The sequence below is a fragment of the Hipposideros armiger genome, unplaced genomic scaffold (genome assembly GCF_001890085.2).
Source record: "Hipposideros armiger isolate ML-2016 unplaced genomic scaffold, ASM189008v1 scaffold_66, whole genome shotgun sequence".
In the NCBI taxonomy this organism is placed as follows: domain Eukaryota; kingdom Metazoa; phylum Chordata; class Mammalia; order Chiroptera; family Hipposideridae; genus Hipposideros; species Hipposideros armiger.
In genome coordinates this window covers 1,525,900-1,547,769 of record NW_017731416.1, presented here as the reverse complement: position 1 = coordinate 1,547,769, position 21,870 = coordinate 1,525,900, and the positions used below count along the sequence as shown (strand labels likewise).

At 37.2% G+C, this 21,870-nt stretch overlaps 2 protein-coding genes and 1 pseudogene across 3 annotated transcripts in view; all 3 read left to right on the top strand.

Annotated features, from left to right (window-relative positions):
* The window catches only part of SEC24A (SEC24 homolog A, COPII component), a 68,770-nt gene extending 60,144 nt beyond the window's left edge, over positions 1 to 8,626 (top strand). The window contains exons 18-22 of the mRNA XM_019642155.1: positions 1,509 to 1,646; positions 2,595 to 2,699; positions 3,012 to 3,104; positions 4,842 to 4,945; positions 5,671 to 8,626. Coding sequence (XP_019497700.1) covers positions 1,509 to 1,646; positions 2,595 to 2,699; positions 3,012 to 3,104; positions 4,842 to 4,945; positions 5,671 to 5,785 — 555 coding nt within the window. The 3' untranslated portion in view covers positions 5,786 to 8,626. The remainder of the gene's footprint in view (positions 1 to 1,508; positions 1,647 to 2,594; positions 2,700 to 3,011; positions 3,105 to 4,841; positions 4,946 to 5,670) is intronic.
* LOC109382611 (40S ribosomal protein S15a pseudogene) lies at positions 4,952 to 5,664 on the top strand (annotated as a pseudogene).
* Positions 8,627 to 12,455: 3,829 nt separating the features above from the next.
* On the top strand, positions 12,456 to 21,116 carry CAMLG (calcium modulating ligand). 2 transcript variants are annotated; one of them, XM_019642140.1, is made up of 4 exons: positions 12,457 to 12,770; positions 14,453 to 14,913; positions 17,214 to 17,279; positions 20,486 to 21,116. In XM_019642140.1, exons 1-4 carry the CDS (start codon positions 12,599 to 12,601, stop codon positions 20,675 to 20,677), a joined length of 891 nt encoding a protein of 296 aa, XP_019497685.1. In that variant the 5' UTR covers positions 12,457 to 12,598; the 3' UTR covers positions 20,678 to 21,116. The 2 variants fall into 2 exon arrangements, with proteins under 2 accessions (XP_019497686.1, XP_019497685.1); XM_019642141.1 differs by lacking the exon at positions 17,214 to 17,279 and having other exon boundaries at positions 12,456 to 12,770.
* The last annotated feature ends 754 nt before the right edge of the window (positions 21,117 to 21,870 follow it).

Sequence of the window (21,870 nt, the reverse complement as noted above, 5' to 3'; positions counted from 1 at the left end):
TCACTGCGGCTGCTGGCCGCTCACGCTGGCTGCTGGCTACACACGGTAGCCCATGGCAACCCACTGCCACAGGGACTGCAGCCTACGCCGTCGCCGTCGCCGTTGACTCATGGCAGCCCAGCTCCAGGTTGAGTTGTTGTTCAGCATCTTAGCTGTAGAGGGCAGTGTCACCGGCCCTTATATGTGGGATCCGAACCGGGACCCTCTGACGTCCCAAGCCAGTTCTTAACCATCATGCCACTTGGCCAGCCCGAGGACAGGATTTTTATCGTTTTCCTTCACCACTTTGTCCTAGCACCTAGAACAGTTCCTAGTACATAATAGGCACTTAGTAAATATTTTTTGAATGAATAAATGGAACTTCCCTTCTTCCATTTCCCATAGTACTCTTTCATCTTTCTTATGACTGTCTACATACCAATTTAAAATATATTAAGAGCCTTTTCTAATCTTCCTTTACTTATAGTCAGTGCACTTGTTTTAAGGCATAATTTCATTACTGCTATCGTTCTGCCTCTTTCTAGTCTTTTCCATTAATAGGGATGCTTAAAACCTTACCTCAAAACTTCATTATTTTCCATGAAGCTAATATACTAGTTAAAACTCATAATTATTTATTAATTCTGTTCTGCAAAGTAATTGTCCTCATTTGTTGTATTTTTCCTGGTTGACATGTAAGCTTTGTTTACATTGCTTAATTTCTCTAACTGTGGGAGAAACAAGGATAGTTAACCACCATTAATCATCTCCCAGCATTTATAGAACACTTCATATATTTATTTAGTTTGTCATCTGCAGTATAACTTTATTCTTCTTGTGATGGCGTTTGTTTTTACATCACTATCACTATATGGTAGATAGAATGTTTAGATCTATTTCACTGATTAGGAAACAGACACCAGAGAGATCAAATGACTTTGCCATGGTTAAGTAATTAATTTCTCAAGACTTAGGTGGGGAGATAGTCACAATTTAATAGATGTGTGTGACTTCTTCTTTTTTTTTTTTTTTTTAAAGATTTTATTGGAGAATTGGGGGAGGGAACAGCCAAGTTGTTATCCTTCAATATTAGTTGTGGAGGGTACAGCAAGCTCAGCTCCAAGTACAGTTGCACCACAGCTCAAAGTGCTGTGTTCAGTTAGTTGCGGATGGGTGTAGCCCACCATTGAACAGGCAACCTTGTTTAGGAGCACGTGCTCTCACCAGCTGGGCCATCCTGCCAACAGGATGCTCGGGCGCAGCTCACTGGCCTATGTGGGAAACGAACCAGCGACCCTGTTACTCAGAGCTCGCACTCTTGAGCAAGCTCTTAGCCAACTGAGCCACTCGGCTGGCCCTGTGTGTGACTTCTTAAAAGATAACTTTTCAAAGAAAAATTAACATTAAATTGATAATTCTGTCTGAAGATATTCTGTTAACGACTGATATTTGCAAAGTTTTATATGTATTTGTTAAATACCGCTTTTTGTTGTTTTTTTTCTGAGTGGGGGGGTGGTTTTTTGTTACAGAAATCATTCCAGACTGGGACAAATGCACGTCTAGATGAACGTATTTTTGCTATGTGTCAAGTGAAAAACCAGCCCTTGGTTTACCTTATGCTCACAACTCATCCCAATTTGTATAGAGTTGACAATCTCTCAGATGAGGTAAGATTGATTCATTTTTCAGTGGCTTTTACTTGAAGGTTTTAAGCCTAATTATATTGAGTCCATTGTAGAAATGAAGAAAGATTTGTTTTTTAAATCTTTTTATTTTATTGCTTTTCTAGATCTGTGAAAAGAAATTTTGGTTTTGGGAAGCTCCTGAAAATAGTTCCTTTATTTAAGTTGCCTGAGACAAATCTCTAGAGCAGATCTAAGTCATTTATTTAGAGATTGTCAAATTGACCAGAGCAACCTATGATTTATATATTTAAATAAATTGCTCGGAAAGGAGTATCCTGAGTTAAATTACATCTAAACACCTCAGTTTAATGTTTAGTGTAACAGTGTTTTTGAATTAAAGAAAAAATATTTATCTAAGGTGTAACCTTATTTGCCCTTGATAGGAAATTTATCCGAGTTAAAGTCCCAAACAGAGATAAGGTCTAATTAAGTACCTAGCTTAAGTACTTAAATTTATTTTTGGTCAAATATGAATAGTTAGGAGTATTTAAAGGTGCGCACGCGTGTGTGTGTTTTCAGATAACAGTATATTATAGTCAATTTCTGGCTTTAATAAATAAAGGTCAAATTGGAGATTTGATACTAAAATCTCATTTGTATCAAGCTTTTATTCCTTCCTCAGGATGTGTACACGATCCAAGCCATGCATTCATTCATTATTAACTAAATTCCAGACTTTATTGGGATGTCACTAATGTCATTTATCTGTTCAGGATATGTGGATATCAATTGCATTTATTGTACTAATTTTTAAAGTAATAGTTAAGATCAGAAGTTAATTTGGCTTTATTGGGATTCATAGTGGCTTTGTGAATAAGTGGCATTTCTTCATCTTTTTTATATTTAAATATGAATAATTGTCAATTTAAAAAAAAATTGTGATTCCATATTATCTGTATCTAAAAGTTTTCATCTTTGGTTTAACTTCAGGGAGCTCTCAATATCAATGATCGCACCATACCTCAGCCACCTATTCTTCAGCTTTCGGTGGAGAAGCTGAGCAGGGATGGAGCTTTTCTCATGGATGCAGGCTCTGTGAGTAGTCTGACTGTCATCCGGTCCTTCTCTCTGCCTGTTATTGTACTATACCTTCACTCTCCTCCTGAACAGGTTATATGCAATTTAATCTATATGTTTTTGTATTAGCCACCTTCTCCCTCCATAGTTTCCTTTTATACCAAGCATAAAACATCTCATCTTGGTAAATGTTGTCATTATTAGTTCATTTGAAGGCTCTACAATCTCACCAAACTTATCATTTTGAGATTTTAAAACATAGTCAGTGGTAAAGGTGAATCAACAGGTCACTCTTGCTACATCTCAAAATAATTTTCTTCCTGTCTGTAGGTACTGATGCTTTGGGTTGGAAAAACTTGTGGACAGAATTTTCTCAACCGAGTTCTAGGAGTTCAAAACTATGCATTAATTCCACACACTATGGTAAGACTGTCTAATTGTAGTGATTGTAGTAGACTTGAAGGAAGTTTTTCCAAAAAAGAAAATGTTCCCACAGATTGTTTCTCTTCCAGTTGAAAATACTCAAAAAGAACAGATAAATTACTGATAATTTATCTGTTCTTTTTATTAATTACAGTTGACATAAAATATTGTATTAGTTTCAGGTATACAATGTAGTGATTAGACATTTATAGAACTTATGCAGTGATCACCCTGATAACTTATCTGTTCTTATGTGTCTGTGACAGTACAGTCTTTTATGGAAAAGGTAATGAATTTCATAGATGGCAAAAAAAAAACCAAAAAAAAAATTCTTGCTGCAATTGGCAATAGCATTGTGGCCTTTCTTATTTTTGTCTCTGGTGTTTTTGGCACATGATTTGTCCTTTTAACTTCTGCTTTGGAGTAAGAACTAAGCTAATTGCCACATAAGCAAATGATTTGTGATCAGTGTCAGCTGGTTACTATTGATTATTGAAGAAAGTAATAGTGGACTCTATCACTAGCTCTGTGACCTTGGACAAGTAACTAACAGCCGGAGGAATTCTTGAAATAATCCATGAGAAAGCATTTGTTTTGAATTTTATTTATGGGTTTAACTCCATTCATAGACGTCATTAGGAGATTCTTGTATTTAGAATACTTATGTGTCAGGATTATAGCTAGGCTTAGCACTAGCTTTCAGGCTTTGAGTAAACTTATTGGTCTGAATGACTGGACATTTTAAGTAAAGAGGAAATAAGAAATTGTCTTATTTGTAACAACTGCCTGAATTAATCAGTTAATTCTAAATGTCATAAAATGAAGAGTTAGGATGTTCTTCTAGATCAAGGTTCAGCAAATTATGCTCAAGGGGGCAGTGCCACCTGTTTTTGTAAATAGAGTTTTATTGGAACATAGCCATGTCCATTCACTTATGTATTATCTATGTCTACTTTAGTGGAACAACAGTTGAGTAGTTGCAACTATAAAAGACCTGCAAGCCTAAAGTATTTACTTTCTGTCCCTTTAAGAAGTTTGCCCACCCCTTACTAGAAAATTGTGGTATGCCAAATCTCAGACCCTTCCCCAGATTCCTAAATCAATATCTGAAATTCAGCAAGATCCCCAGGTGATTCATCTACAGTAATCCCCCTTTACCTGTGGTTTCACTCTCTGTGGTTTCAGTTACCCACAGTCAACAATGGTTTGAAAATAGTAAATAGAAAATTCCAGGAATAAACAATTCACAAGTTTTAAATTGCATGCTATTCTTAGTGTGATGAAATCCTGCGTCGTCCCGCTCCGTTGCCCAGGATGTAAATCATCCCTTTTCCAGTGTATCCATGCTGTATACCCTACCTGCCCATTAGTCACTTACTAGCTGTTTCAGTTAGCAGATTGACTGTTGGGGTATCAGAATGCTTGTGTTCAAGTAGCCCATTATTTTATTTAATAGTAGCCCAAAACACGAGTAGTGATGCTGGCAATTTGGATATGCCAAAAAGAAGCTATAAAGTGCTTCCTTGAAGTGAAAAGGTATGTATGTATAGGAAAAAACATAGTATATGTAGGGTTCAGTACTATCCACTGTTTCAGGCATTAACTGGGGATTCTTGGAATGTATCTCCCATGGATAAGGGGCAATTATTGTACATGATAAAGTTTGAGAATCACTGTAGATGATACATTAGCTATGTGATTAGAGTAAGCTGGATATTGCCGGTTTTTGTTTAATAGACAGACCTTCCGGAACTTGATACACCAGAATCTGCCAGAACAATAGCTTTCATCTCTTGGCTTAGAGAGCAGAGACCATTTTTCCCAATACTTTATGTAATAAGGTAAGTTTAATTTCTCATGTGCTAATAGTGAAACAGTTTGTTTGGTCTTGCAAGAACCTATTTTGAGTCATAGATACATGTCACCTATTGCTTAAGCAAACCCTTTAGAAGAATATAGGGGGGATAAAAAGCTGTTTTTGCCATCTTTCCATGCGGCCATAATGGTGCGCATGAATGTCCTGGCCGATGCTCTCAACAGCATCAACAATGCCGAGAAGAGAGATAAGCGCCAGGTTCTTATTAGGCCCTTGCTCCAAGGTCATCGTCCAGTTTCTAACTGTGATGATGAAACATGGTTATATTGGCGAATTTGAAATCATTGATAATCACAGCACTGGAAAAATTGTTGTGAACCTCATGGGCAGGTTAACAAGTGTGGAGTGATCAGCCCCAGATTTGATGTGCAACTCAAAGATCTAGAAAAATGGCAGAACCACCTACTCCCATCCCGCCAATTTGGGTTTCATTGTACAGACAACCTCAGCGGGCATCATGGACCATGAAGAAGCAAGACGAAAATACACAGGAGGGAAAATCCTGGGATTTTTTTTCTAGGGATATAATACATACATATATGCAAATAAAATGCCTCAATGGAAAAAAAAAGGATATAGAAAAAACTTAACTTTATTAAGTTATTAATAAAAAGTGTTTCAAAAGCCTTGTGACAAATTCACTGTTTATTACATTTTATCTAATTTATATATTTTTCTTTTATTCCTAAGGGATGAGAGTCCAATGAAAGCAAACTTTCTTCAAAACATGGTAGAAGACAGAACAGAATCTGCATTATCATATTATGAATTCCTCTTGCATGTACAACAGCAAGTCAATAAATGAACAAATGAAGATATCTGACTTGGTTATTTCTAAGGAAAGTCACGATCATACAGAACACCTGAGAATGTATAATACCTTCCTTTTCTATTAGGTTTGTGGACTGATATGTTGATTATATGTTCCCACTGTGATTTCAACAAACTATAGCAAATAAAGGACCATAGCAGAGAATCAAACATGCAACTCTGAAATACTGTATTTTTCAAATCAAAATATATCTACATATGATCGGATACCTTTTTTCCTTTGCTGCCAATTATGTTTGAGCTGTTATGGATTGAAATAAGATGAGACAATGTTGCAGAGGCAAAATACATTTTGTAAAATAAAGACTTCTGTGTTCCAAATGTATATTTCTCATTTTTTTCTGAATTTTTGGCTGCTACATTTAAAACCTCACAAGACAAATGTTACAGGGAAGTTAAAAATCCATTAATGATTTCTAAAATAAAAAAATTCTAGAAGTAATAGTATATAGAAAAACTAGAATCCATCCCCCATACCTGTTTTTTTTCCTTATTTAAGGAAGAAAAAGAATCATCATGTTAACTAAAACTAGAGTAAACTAACTCTAGTCTAGCTTGAGAAGAATATGAAATAATACACAATCAAGCTTTAAAATCTGTCAGTATTCTCTATACTTAAAGAACAAAGTCACCTTGATTTGAAGTGTAAACTGTAAGTTGTTTTCTGATTTGACTGCAAAGGACTTGGACACGCTATTTTATTCTGCAGTGAAAAGAATCTGAGCTATCTTCATTAAATACATTGGGGCTAGCAATGATAATAGGGAGATGAGGAACTAGTTACCTTGATCCTTTAAGTGGGTTTTGTTTGGTACATTTCTGCTCTGCGAAATGTAATAAGTGTTATATTGGTGAAATGAGGATGAATGAAAGAAATTAAAGTTTTCTTAAATGCTGTCTCAAATGTATCAGTAACATTTTTCTAAGGACTTTAAATTGAAAGCCACTCATAAGAGGTTTATTCTTGGATATTAAAACTTATTAAAGCATGAATGCTGCTGTTTGATTTGATGGATATTAAGATTACATAAATCGAGTATATTGAAGTTATGAAAGAAACTTGATTTCTGAACATGCTCAAGAGACTGCTTTTTTGATTCAGCCGGAGAAATATAGTCAAAACCATTAAGTGAATTTTGTTTACACATAGATAAATTATACATCTGTATATTTAAAGTGCTGTGATAGAATATCTTTAAGAGTTTGGCCCAGTTTTCACAGATTCATATTGTCTTGTATGAACTTCTTAAAGTAAAAGATGTTCATGTGTAATACTTGATGAAAAGATTTTTGTTTGTTTTTAATGGGTAGAAAAATGTGTTTACAATCTTGGTCTCATGTGATCACCAATGAAATAATAACTTTCAGGTTTACATCAATATGAGCTGACTTTAACTGAGTTGTTTTGGGATAGGGAAGAAGTAGGTCCCACTAGAGTATATACTACTGTCTGTCATCTGGATCAGAATAATTGTGTTTTATAAAGATATCATCTCCCTTAAGCAGTGTTAAGGTTTATTTTCAGTATGCGAGTGGTATATTGAACTAGAAATATTCTTGAAAGCTGCTTCATTTATTAGGAAGCAATTTTCAAAGTGTAGCACATAAAAATCAATTTGTATTTCCCCCCCTTTTAAATAAATTGAGTAATTATTATGCACTGATGTTTCTTAAAATAATTAAAATTCTCTTCTTAATGTGAATTTTAAATGTTGATATTTATAGGTCCGTTCTTAATAGCAGTAAAGAATCTTCCAGAGGGAAAAGTGTGCTTCTAGGGACAATAATCTTCCTTGTGCCTCACTTCATCCCTAAGTGGGTATGACTCTTGTTATTACTACATGCTTTGTTAGTATATTTCACAAATTTACTTTAAAAAATTTACTTTAAAAAATTATTTTAGATATTGTGTAACATGTGCAATCCAGAATAATTTTATAATAGCCAGGTCATAAAAAACATAACTTTAGTTAGGATTCACAGTATTTGTTCTCTGGATAATGAGGGAATGAATGAACCTTTTGGAGATATTGATATTAAGCAATTATTTTTTGCAATATTGAGTGTGTTTTTTAGTTTGATTTTTTTTTGCAATAGGGCACTACCTGCTATCTCATCTTGTATTACTTTTTTATGTAAAGCAACTAATATTTACACTATGCCATATTTTTTTTATTGTAGTTGTAAATTATGAAAGATCCTTGAATTTTCTACAGATCTACAACTACTAACGTAACAGATAAGGGCAATCTTGGTATTTAAATCTGAGCATGGCAGTTCTACCATAAAAAGTACTCTATTTTTCTAATTTCTAGGATTTTTAAAATAACATTTCTGTAAGTCTGACATATTAATATTCACTCAAGCTGTACCATTTATTTTAGTTTGCATATATTTCAGTGTTTTAATTTAATGTATTGAGTTTATGTTTTAAGTAGAATAAAAGATTTATGTCTTCTAATCAAAATGTGTAACAGCTATTATCTAGGGGACCACCAAATGTGATTTCAAGATTTTGTTAACTATTAAATATAATCCTTATATAGAAATTTTAATTTTGTAAAGTAGTGTATAATATTGTAACATGAAATTCTTGTTTTCAAATTCAAATATGTATTGATCTTCAATGTGTTGTGTTAAATCTTGCTTCTCTGAAATGATAGAGACAAGATTTGTCTTCCTTTTTACAGTTTGTAGTTTTCACTGTTTTATTCCTGTAAAAAAAAAAAAGTCATTTGTAACCCATGCAAATAATCATTTGAAATGTGCTAACTTATCAATTTGGTTATTCAATAAAATTAATTGAAAGAGCTTACATATAGTGACTAGTTATTTTTTAAAGTGATATGAATAACTTGCCAATCATTGAGTAGTGCTATGTTTTGCATCCAAATGGTCAGTGGAAAACTTTTGCTGAAGGTGCTTTATATTTAAATCTAAGTCAGTTTCTGGGAGGTTATAAGCCAAATTCTTTTTTTTTGTTTGTTTTTCAGTCTACCAAAATACCTTCTCTTTTTTTTTTTTTTTGAAGATTTTTATTGGGGAATTGGGGGAATGGGAACAGTGCTGGGGAATTGGGGGAAGGGGAACAGACAAGTTGCTGTCGTTTTGTTCTTCAGTCTAGTTGTGGAGGACGTTGCTTCACTGGCCCAAGTTGGCACCATCATTGCGCTCTTCCCGGGCGAGGCAGAACAGTCGCCAGCATCTGAACGGCCGCTCACTGCGGCTGCTGGCCGCTCACGCTGGCTGCTGGCCACACACGGTAGCCCATTGCAATCCACTGCCACAGGGACTGCAGCCTACGCCGTCGCCGGTGACTCATGGCAGCCCAGCTCCAGGTTGAGCTGTTGTTCAGCATCTTAGCTGTGGAGGGCAGTGTCACTGGCCCTCACATGTGGGATCCGAACCGGGGCCCTCTGGCATCCCAAGCCAGCTCTTAACCATCGCGCCACTCAGCCGGCCCTACATTTTTCACTTCTAAGATTGATTTTTTATATCCACTTATTTCTGCTTGTTTTGTTTAATAGTGTATTAAAGCTTTTATAAAATTATTTCTGGAATGAATTCCAATTTTTAATTTGGCAGAATTTAAATGCTGTATGTCTTCATGTTAGTTAGAATTTGGGTTTGTAGGCTTATTTGAGTGGGTGGGTTTTTATTTTCGTTTCAGCTCATCTCACTCTGTCCACGCTTTCCCTTTCCCTATCTATGGATTTTTTAGTTCCATTTCCTGGCCCCTTCCCCAAAACTAGGGCTCATGGTGGGGTTTCAGAGCTCCTGTCCTGCGGTGATTTTGGGATATCACCATTCTAGTCACCAACAGCGGGGAAGTCTAGCTGTTTGCCCTCTCTTGCCTCCCTACTTATAAAGTTGAAGTCCAAGCCTATATGGGTCAATAGCAAATTTTAAAATATTTTTGGAGGGAGAACAGACCTTAGGTAGTGTTTGGCCTGTTCTTCCCTGTTTCACCTTCAGTGATTCTTACCCATAGAATGTGCTACCATTGTCTGCTTCTGAATCTGCAGCCCAATAGGCAGAAGACTTCAGCTCTGCAATGCTTTGTCTCCAGTACTTTGATGTTTCTTTTGTTTTTGAGTCCAGCTGTTTACTTTTATCCTTTATATTTTTAACTGTTATTGTTATTGCTGTGTGGAGAAGGGGTCCAAGAACTTACTGTCTACTTTTAATTCCAGAAAATGAAATCTAGTTTTATTACTTGTGATTCAATCTGTTCAGCTTTGTATCTAGTTTATCAATGAAGTATTAATATTTGCCTACCTAAATAATGCGAGGGTCAAATAAAAATTATACATAAAACTCATTGAAAATGCCAAGTTTTGACACGTCCTCTAAAAGAAAAATTTCTCCAGCTATTCAGTTAAGTTTAATCTAGTGCTCTCAGTGTTAGGTTTGGGGCAAAGTAGTAAATTAAAAAAAAAAAAAAAAGGCCGTCCGAGTGGCGCGATGGTTAAGAACTGGCTTGGGACGCCAGAGAGCCCCGGTTCGGATCCCACATATGAGGGCCAGTGACACTGCCCTCCACAGCTAAGATGCTAAACAACAGCTCAACCTGGAGCTGGGATGCCATGAGTCGCAGGAGACGGGTAGGCTGCAGCCCCGCTGCAGTAGGTTGCCATGGGCTACCGTATGTAGCCAGCAGCCAGCGTGAGCGGCCAGCAGCCGCAGTGAGCAGCTGTCCAGAAGCCGGCAACTGATCTGCCTCACCCGGGAAGAGCGCAATGATGGTGCCAACATGGGCCAGTGAAGCAACGTCCTCCACAACTAGACTGAAGAACAAAATGACAGCAACTTGTCTGTTTTCCTTCCCCCAATTCCTCAGCACTGTTCCCGTCCCCCTTCCCCAATAATAAAAAAAAAAAGGTGGGCTTGCCCTTATAAAGACAATAGTGAGGGAGATAGAAATTAATTCAAGACTTGTTAAAAAATCTTGACACTTAATTCTTACCTGACTAAATGAGCCATCATACATCAATACATCTATCTGAAGAACCAAATTTTTCATTTGGCTTCTATAGATTTCAAGTGAAAAAATCTTTTATCCTGGAACTATTATCTGCTCTTGCTTCATCAGGATTGTACCTCATCAAGTTCTGCACATTTATTACTATTTTACAATTACTTAAATTGTAGAAATTTTTTAAAAAGACATAGTCTGAGCCTCAGAGATGTAGATCTGGATAGAAAATGCAGGTGAAATTCTTCTAAAGCTTTGCGATTATTAACTAAGGCATGTCCCTGAGATTTAACTTTCATCCAATCAAGAGGTAATGTTCATTGTTTTCACTTGAGCTCCTTATGTGTTGAATCCAAAAGATAAGTTGTTTGTTTGCTTTTTGTGCACTTTTTTCTCAAACACCTTTTCTGTCTGGGACAGGGTTAGATGGCTAACAGTTAGATATAGTGTTTTATTACTTTCTAAGAGGGGTTTCACCTGCTTCCTAATTTTGAGCCTGATTGTGCAGCTGGCTTCATTGCAGGGGTCGCAATAGGCTGCTTCAACCCCTGCAGCCTGTCAGCCAGTTAATGGAGAATTAAATTCCTCTCATTTATTTCCTCATTCACTTAGTCATTACTGAGCTCCAGGGCTGCAATTTTAGGCCCTACGCACTTTGTTTTCGTGGGTTCTTTCCTCCATAAAAGCATACTTAAAATTATATATTATGACTGTGTTGGTATAAGGAAGATTATAATCCAGGCTGGGTTCATTACTGTATATCAATTATTATTACATTTTTTTCTGATTTTTAAAGAAGTTAAAAACATTTTCTTGGGCTCCTAAGACTATCTGTGGACCCTCAACACTGTCTAATAAGTAAGTCGGCCCTGCTGAACGCTCACACTGCTCCAGGCATTGCATCCTTGAACAAAACACAGCGCTTGTCTTCACCGAGCTTACATTCTAATGAGAAACAGGCAATAAACAAAAGTACATTTAGCTTGTGAGGCAGTTATAAGTGTCAGGGAGAAAAGGAAGGCAGATAGACTAGGTACTAGACTTACCCGGGTGATCATTTCATAAGTTATATTAATGTCTAATAACTATGTTGTATACCTGAAATGAATATAATATTGTACGTCAACTGTTAGTCAATTAAAAAAAGATATTTTAAAAAGCGATTAGTAGTTTTGAGACGGGGTAGCAATCTGAATAGAATGGACTGGGAAGGCTTCCCTGGGGAAGTCTTGGACAAAGACGTAAAGAAAGCCTGGAAGAACCAAGCCCATTTAGGAGAAGAGCGGTAGAGGACGAGAAAACAGTAGGAATAACAAATCCCAAACGCCACGCTCCTTAAAGCGTCGCTCCCAGAGTTACGTATTCCAGAGACCTATAAACGAGGCCGCAGAAGGTCAGTGGAACACGTGCCTGCCGTTGCAACCTCCATTTTGTTTCCTGGCACCAGTCTTATATGAGACTACTACTCGCTCCCATTCCTTTCCCTCTGGTCAGGCGAGATGTCGATTTTCTTCACCTCCGAGTGGACAGTAGAGCGGCCTGGTGGCGGGGGAGAGGAACGGTAAGGGCCAGCCCAGACGGAGGCAACTGGGGCGTCCCACTCTGCCCTCACTCAAAATGGCGGCTCAATCCTCCGCTTGGTCCCATCAGGCGGCGCGCGAGTTTAGCCCGCAGTCTCCAGCCTCGCGCTCTTGGGGGCGGGTCTACCGTGAGAAGGGGGAACGCCTGTCCTGCCGGCCGACCTGAAGTCATCTTCTCTGTTGCTGCAGCCACCTGTACTATCATCGCCACTCCCTGATTGTGGAAGGGAAGATGGAGCCGGTGACCGTCACTACTGACAGCGGGGACCGGCCTGCGGCCCCGGTGGGCTCAGGTCTGTCGGCTTCCCAGCGTCGGGCCGAGCTGCGGCGGCGAAAGCTGCTCATGAACTCTGAACAGCGCATCAACCGAATCATGGGCTTTCACAGACCTGGGAGCAGCGCTGGTGAGAACCTCTGTTTCCCCTCAGTGTCCAGCCCACCCCTTTCAGTCTTCAGAATCTTTCTTTCCTTCCACCCCGCTGATCTTTTTGGACAAGCCCTGCAGAGTCTCTGGTTCCCCGCCCCACTCGGTCCCTGCTCTCTAGGTGATGTTCCAAGTTCTCACTTAAACCCCGGGCGTTTCTATTATAGTTGCTCTCCCCAGTTTCCCGGAGGCTTCGCCCAGAGGTGGTCCTACCCACGCTGGAGCTGCGAAGCCCTCGCTCCAGAGTCGCTCTGCCTTGGTGCCTTCTGCCCGGTGTACTGAGACGACCCTTTCATCCTTCCCCACCACTTCGCCTCTCTTGAGGGGCGCACATTTTATCCCCAGGCCGACTGTTATGCCTATTGTGTCTCTCAGGAAGATTGCTTTCCTTTCTGTTCCGAATGCTGTCCCTTCCCGTGCCTTGCCTAGTGTCTGCCCCCTCTTCCCTTTTGCTATAGCTCTTTCGGTCCACATGAGCTTGTCTTTACTGAACTGCCCCCTAGTCCTTCCTACGTGGACCAGGGACTCTTACAGTCATATCCTAGCGTCTGTTCAGTGCCCTCAGCAATGTCATCTTCAGGCCTTCAAAAACAGGCGAAAAAAAATTGGAGCGACCATTCTTTATAGACCCAACAAGTGGGACGGTGCCCACCGAGGCCTTCTCTCCTAGTGTGCAGAGATTGATGTGATTGATGTCAAGAACTGCATTTAGTCCTAACGGGAGTTCCTCATTTCTCCCCAGTGACATGTACAGTGAGTTTCTTTAAAAAAATTTTTTTCATGTGAGTATTTATTAAACACGTAGCATGTGCTAATGCCCTATAAGTTTTCTTTGAGTGTTGCCATTAGTAACTGGCCTTTAGTCACTGGTTGCAAGCTCCTTAGATCTTTGTGACTTAGGTTCCCTGGGGCTTTAGATATATGGTTCTGAACTTAAAGACAGTTTACAGGTTCGCAGCTGAAAACTACAAAAAGAGGTAAGAGCACTATTTCAAATTCTTCTAGAACTATAGTTAGAAGACACATTTCTTCCTTTAATGATTAATAGAATATTATTTCCCAAAGAAAGCATTTGCTGTCTTTCTTGAGATGCATTCCATATTTTGTTCTTTTGCCTTGGAAACTTTATGTCATTAAGGATTTGCTTTGTTTTAATGCACAACAGCAGCCTAAAACTACATAAGTCCCTACTAATGGCTTCCTGACTACAGTAGAAGGATTACATAAACAGTAGCGGAAGGATATGCCACACCCTAAGCTGACAGGACTCTGGATTCAGAAATATTAAAATACAGATGTTGAAAAGCTTTAATAATTTTCTGTTTTTAACCAAATAAGCTACAGCAGGCAATAAAACCATACTGCGGGGATACATATATTATCCATGAAAATGTAGTGTTTATAGCTTGTTCCATGTCTGACTCTCTTTCCCAATTTGTCTAGTAGTCTTCTACCCCCAAAGTTTGGATTATATATTCTGTAGGAATACTCTTTTTGGGTGATATGTTTTTAGGGTGTAGAGGAAGGAATTAGTTTATGTCTTATGTAGAATCAGTATTAATTTAGGTTCAGAGTTCTAGCTCAGTGGCATATTTTTTAATATTAATATGAAAGGTGTTTGCCAGTATGTAATACATGAGGCTTCTAAATTTCTTTTCTCAGAAGAAGAAAGTCAAACAAAAGCAAAGCAGCAGGACAGTGATAAACTGAACTCCCTCACCATTCCTTCAGTTTCAAAGCGAGTGGTGCTGGGTGATTCGGTCAGTACAGGAACAGCTGACCAGCAGAGTGGTATGGCCGAGGTAAAAGGAACTGAGCCGGGAGACAAATTGGACTCTTTCATTAAACCACCTGAGTGCAGTAATGATGTAAGCCTTGAGCTTCGGCAGCGGAACAGAGGGGACCTGCCAGCAGACACTGTCCAGAGGGGTTCCCGCCATGGCCTAGAACAGTACCTTTCGAGATTTGAAGAAGCAATGAAGCTAAGGAAACAGCTGATTAGTGAAAAACCCAATCAAGAGGACGTAAATACAACAGAAGAATTTGACTCTTTCCGAATATTCAGATTGGTGGGATGTGCTCTTCTTGCCTTTGGAGTCAGAGCTTTTGTTTGCAAATACTTGGTAAGAAACATAATGAAAAATGCAAATTGGTTATAATAATGAGTGTTTTTAATCCATAGAATTCATCGCCAATATTAATATTTACCAGATTCACCGGGCTATTTCGAGATGTATTATAAGCTGCTGTTCACCTTAGTTATAGAATGAGGTGTTCTGGTTAAATACAGAGCCTAATAATAATTGCTAAATTCTCTATATGTAAGTCCCACTCTAAGTGTTTTACATATATTGATTCATTTAACCTCATCCTTATGAACTAGGTATCATTTTAATCTGTTTTATAGCTGAGGCAATGAAGACTCAGAGAGGTTAAATATATGCCCAAAGTCACACAGCTACTAAGTGATAGCTGGGATTAAATCCAGGCAGTTTGATTCTAAAACCAAAGGGTAAAGTACCTACATATATGTTAACCACTTTTCAAATGATTTTAAACATTAAAATGCAGTTCCTATGGTTTTGAACATGATATATTTTTATGGTTCAGGAGGCATTTCACCATTTTTTAGTGTGGTAGTATTATAAAATGCAGCCAGTTTTTGCTGTACCTTCACATGCCCATGGCTGTTCATTGAAAGCTGTGATTTACTGGTTCTATTGTTTTACAATATGTGGAGGAATGAAGAAAAGCATAGCTCATAGTTGTGTCTTGCTTTTTGAGATATTTCCTTTTAGTAGATATTTTAAGAATACCTATCAAGTACTAGGTACATAAGTAAATTTCTATTATAGATAAGAAAGGCTTATATTATTACACAAAAAAAGTTTTGTTTTTTCTAAGATTTTATTGGGGAATTGAGGAAGGGGAACAGTGTTGGAGAACTGGGGAAGGGGAACAGCCAAGTTGTTGTCCTTCAATCTTAGTTGTGGAGGGCGCAGCTCCAAGTCTAGTCGCCATCCGGCTGCCCTTCGGCAGCTCGTGGCTGCTCAGCTCAAGGTGCCAGTTCAATTTTAGTTGCGGGTGGGCATAGCCCACCATCCCATGTGGGAGTCGAACCGGCAACCTTGTTGTTAGGAGCACATGCTCTCACCAGCTGAGCCATCCTGCCGCCTTTTGGCAGCTCAGTAGCAGCTCAGCTCGGGTGCAGCTCACTGGCCCATGTAGAAATCAAACTGGTGACCCTGTTGCTCAGAGCTCTTGCTCTTAACCAACTGAGCCACTTGGCTGACCAAAAAAAAGTTTTAAAAATCTATTTTTATGCAAATCTTTTCTTCAAGATAATCTGTTGAACAAATTTGGTCCTGCCCCCCATGATAAATTGTCATTATAGTTTTCAGTATTTAGTGAGATGTGTAGCTGCTCTGTGCTTTCATAAAGTCCTATTTTTGTGCCTCATTTTTGTGTGAGAGTTTCTTGGCTTTCTGAGTTTCTCTGTTCTCTGACTTTCAAGTGTTATTTCTCACTGCTCACTATGTTTCCATCTAGTAATGTTTGCTCCTTCATTCCATAATATTTTTAATTTTAGAAATAAATGTAAATTAATTCTTATTTTGATCTTTTCTATTTTATTTGAGAAGAAAACTAAGAGTAGCTTGTCATTTGAGTGCCAGAGATGTAGTTTTATTCTTAATTTCTTGTCCCAAAGTCTAAGGAATGTATGGTATCTGTTTTGAGTACTGGGTCTTTTATGTGTGCTTTCAAATTGTCAGTTAGTTACCCCTAGGTAAGAGAGAAGTTAATCTATGATGTACTATACATCTGTCACCATTAAATACTTTGTCATTTAAAAGATAAGTTTTGGGCCGGCCGAGTGGCTCAGTTGGTTAAGAGCTTGCTCAAGAGTGCAAGCTCTGAGCAACAGCGGTTCAAGTCCCAGCCCGAGCTGAGCAGCTGCTGAGCTGCCAGCAGGTGGCAGGATGGCTCAGCTAAAAAAAAAAAATAAAATAAATAAGTTTTTATGAGAGAAGACATTTTTGGGGACATTAAAGAATGTGACTTGACTTGAGAAACATGATTTATGATAAGGAAATCAAGTCCCTTTATTTTCTTCATCCTTCCACAGAAACAAGACTGCTTTCAGCCACTAAAATGATATATATATATTTTTTTTTAGCTGAGCCATCCTGCTACCTATTGGCAGCTTAGCGGCTGCTCAGCTCGGGCTGGCCTCGAACCGCTGTTGCTCAGAGCTCAAACTCTTGAGCGAGCTCTTAACCAACTGAGCCATTCGGCCGGCCACCTAAAATGATATATTTTATTATAGTATTTTTGCCTGGAATTTATAGCTGCTATTAGTTTGATTTATTGTGATTTGAATAATTATGTTGGAAATATATAATTGTATCTTCTATCTTCACAGTCCATATTTGCTCCATTTCTTACTTTACAACTTGCATACATGGGACTATACAAATATTTTCCCAAGGTAAATTACATTTTTTATCTCAATTATGGTGGTGTATGTATTTTGGTGTTTTATGATGATGTAGGTCTGAATTAGTGCTTCTCAGTGTGATTGGCCACCAGTGCTGATCTTCAAACTATTTGTTCTGTTTGTAATGAGTTAAGTTCAGAAAGTGAGTAATTAGAAACTTTCATAGCAATTTGCCATTACTATAACATTTTTATCATATTTTACAAATATTTTGGTCCACCATGGATTGGGGGAAAAACTTCAAGACAGTGTTTGAATAGTACTTGTACAAAAGTGTTCAATTTAATTACTTAGTAAAAATTTAGTAATACATTTTGTTTGCGATAGAGAAAATTAATTTGAAAATGGGCTCAATTATTTACTGTGCTCCTTAGTGGACACTTAATAACAATCCACTTTATCTTTAATGCTGAGGACTTGATATTTGCAAGAAATATTTGGTCAAAATTGCAGAACAGAATCATAGGGAATATCAATGTTGACCTAGTCTGGTTGACTTAACAGATATATACGCAACTTTATGGGACTTGGCTTTGCTGACATAGAAGATAACCCTACTTGTGTAATTGAGTTTTTTGTGAGTTTTTTGCTGAGAAAAAGCTGCTTGGCAATTTGCTTAGTGATTTGTAATTCACTGATAGACCTCATGTGTGTTTTTAATATTTATATTTTGGGGAGGTCAAATACACAAAGTAAAAGTAAAAAAGATGTTATTTTTAATTAAATATTTTTTTGATGTTACAGATTTATACTTATTGACCCACCCCCAAAATTGTAATTTTAATAAAAACATTTTTTCAGAAATTTGCCCTTGAAACATTGATTATAGTTTTGAAGTAGCAAAAGTTAGGAAACAACCTAAATGTCTACTAAAAAGTGACTAGTTAAAAAAGTTATTTTTTTAACTTTACAATGGCAGATCCATTTTAATAAAAACAAAATGATGAAGCTGTTTATGTACTGATAATGGTAAGCTTGCTTAGAACTATTAAGAAAAAAAAAATCAAAATACAGAATAGAATCTACAGTATACTCTTTTTTGTGAAAAGGAGGAAAATAATGTATATTTGATTTTGCTTATATATGTGTAAAGAAACTCTGGAAGAATATTACACAAAACTATTAATTGGTTGGTTGTGATAGAAGTGTGTATGGGTCACTACGTGAATGGGGGCCAGAGAAGGAGGGGAGACTGCTGTACACTTTTCTCTCAACAAAAACATTTTGTTTCAACAGTTTTTAAGCACACAGAAAAGGAATTGTGCAGTGAATACCCATTTATACTTACCACCTAGATTCTATAATTAACATTTCATTATATTTATCATGTATCTAATTTTCTATCCATTTTCAGTACATCTTTTTTCTTGATGCATTTCACAGTACATATGTTGTAGATGTAGACATCAATATACTTTACCCCTACACGTTTCCGCTTACATATCATTAACTACAATTCAATGTTTGTTTATAGTTCTTTTTCTTTTCTTTATGGTAAAATTTTCGTGTAGTGAATTGCTCAAGTCTTTAGTATACCATTAAATGAGTTTTGAAAACCTGTGAAGCCCAAATCCTTTCAAGGTTGAGAACATTACTGTCAGGAAGTTTTATCATGCCGCTTTCCAGGACAGTCCCAGCCTCTATACCGTGAAGGTCGGATTTTCTTTTTCCTACCATAGATTAGTTTTTCCTGTTTTAGTACTTCATATAAATGGAATCGTTTCTGTACATACATTTTTGTACAAGGCTTCTTTTATTCTGAGTAGTATTTTTGATAATCATCCGTGGTGTTGAGTGTATTAGTAATTTATTCCCCTCCCGTTCTTTTTTTTTTCTTTTTTTGCTGAGTAATAGTCCATTGTGAATATATCAATTTATTTATCTAATCTGTTAATAGACATCTTGGTTGTTTCCAATTTTTGGTTATTATGACTAAAGCAGCTAAGAACTTTCTTATATGAATTTTTTTGGACATAGGCTTTGATTTTTCTTGGGTACCTATAGCTTTTTATTTTTAAGAAATTTTTTAACCATGTGACTAGATTTGGTGACACCAAATCAATAAATTAAATGAAAATTCAGCTTTGAATCTTAAAAAATAATACTAGAGAATTATATTAAAAAATAAGTGTTAAATGATATCCTATTGCATGTGTAATCAAGTGTGAATTGCTTTGCATGGCAGTTAGGGTTCTACAGAGTGTTCCTGTGATTCTGTTACAAATTACACACTGTCCTCCAGCACACCTGTCACTCTTCTGACTTTAGTTGTCATGAGACTTACCGTACAATAAGATTTTTCCTCTCACTTCTGCCCATTTAAATCTTGCTCATTTTTTTGTTGTTTTGTTTTTAAGAAAATATTTAATTGAGGAATTGGGGAAGGGGAACAGTGTTGGAGAATGGGGAAGGGAACAGCCAAGTTGTTGTCCTTCGATCTTAGTTGTGGAGGGCGCAGCTAGCTCAGCTCCAAGTCCAGTCGCTATCCGCCCGTCGGCAGCTCAGTTCAAGGTGCTGCGTTCAATCTTAGTTGCGGGTGAGCATAGCCCACCATCCTATGCGGGAGTTGAACTGGCAACCTTGTTGTTAGGAGCACATGCTCTCACCAGCCAGCTGAGCCATCCTGCCACTTGTTGGCAGCTCAGCTCAGGCACAGCTCACTGGCCCATGTGGGAATCGAACCCTGTTGCTCAGAGCTCACCTTCTTAACCAACTGAGCCACTCAGCCAGCCCATGAAGACCTGTTTTTAATTCTACTTCCTCCTAAAATTCTTCCCTATGCTTTATTTCTACATGAAACCCTGGAGTAATTTCTGTCTCCTTTGACCCACTATGGCACACATTATCCATGTCGTTCATTTAGCAGTTATTTATATCCCATCTAGTAATGTTTTTCCTGTTTTTTTCCCTATGCTGTAGAATATTTATTAAATAGTTGTTTATTTCTTGGCTGTAAGATAAGACATTTTTAAAAACTTTTGATAGCAAAAATGGTGTCTGTTTTCCCTACTGCCTAGCAGTTTGCTGCTTTACATATATGCTCAATAAATATTTGTTGCTGTTATTGATTGATGTTTTGAAACTTCATTAACGGTTTTGAAATCAGTTAGGCAAAAATGGCAGCACTGATAATGTTTTTCTTAGAGCTTAAGTAGTCTTTGGAAAGCTGTAAGATTTATTTGTCCTTCTCTGTACAGGGTGAAAAGAAGATAAAGACAACAGTACTAACAGCTGCACTTCTATTATCTGGAATTCCTGCCGAAGTGATAAATCGATCAATGGATACCTACAGCAAAATGGGCGAAGTTTTCACAGATCTCTGTGTCTACTTTTTCACTTTTATCTTTTGTCATGAACTGCTTGATTATTGGGGCTCTGAAGTACCATGAAGCCCACAGAACTCAGAAGAAGCTTACAGGAAAACAATTTCTTTTCTATCTTACGGTATCTCTAAAGGAGGAAAATCAGTTTACGCCTTTATGTAATTCTTTTACTTTATAGGGATTGTAAAACTACTGATTAGGAATGGAATCACAGGTTTTCTGATTTAAAAGGCTTAAGTTTATATTAATACTGATGTGAAGAATAGAGTACCAATGTCATTAACTGATTTTTTTTGTTGGTTTGTTTAATTAGAATCCCTAGTCTATACCTTTCTCTAACTTCTCAGATTTGTAATTCTTCTTTTGGGGGCTGATCTAGTGCTTTTAGGGGAGCAGATAAACATGATCTCAGCCAGACCCTTGTATTTGGGGACTGCATCTTGTATTTGTGTTGTTCTGTCCTGAGAAATGGAGCCATCTTAAAAATAAAATGAAAGAAACTAAATTGTGTAATGTTAAGTCTGCATATTTTAACTTACAAGAGCTGAATAAGGTAGCCGATTTTATCATTTCTTGTTGAATCAGTATCTTAGTTTTTACTCCAGTGCAAATATGTTAGCAGAAGAAAGGATTAAGATTGTGAAATTAGAAGGTATTTATGAAATCTTAATTTTTTTATTAGTTTCAGGTGTACAAAACAATTAGATATTTACACCCCTCACAAAGTGATTCCTCCCCTCCAGTCTGCTACCACTCTGACATCATATATAGCTGTTACTATACCATTGATTATATTCCCTATGCTGTACTTTACATCCCATGACCATATATATAAACTTATATATATATATAAAGTTATAGTTGACATTCAATATTATCCTACATCAGCTTGAGGTCTTTATTTTTATTTATGAAACATTTTTTATTACCAATCTTAGAGTTAGGAATTTTCACTTTTGAGTTTTCAGTTTTTAGTGTTTTTTTTTTTTTTTAAACAAACTAGATTGAATGATTAGCTATAAAAATGGGATTTGAAGAATTTACTGAGGTATGCAACCCAATAGCATTAATATCCTTTTAATTAACTCGGTAACACTCATATTTTGAAGGTTTGTCTTCTTAAGAGAGTATAAAACATAAGTATTACATCTCTTGGTACTTACAGATTTTTGTATGGTCTATTTGATTAATCCTTGTAGTATTAAAAACATATATCTGGGCAGGCCGAGTGGCGCATTGGTTGAGAGTTGGGTTGGGAG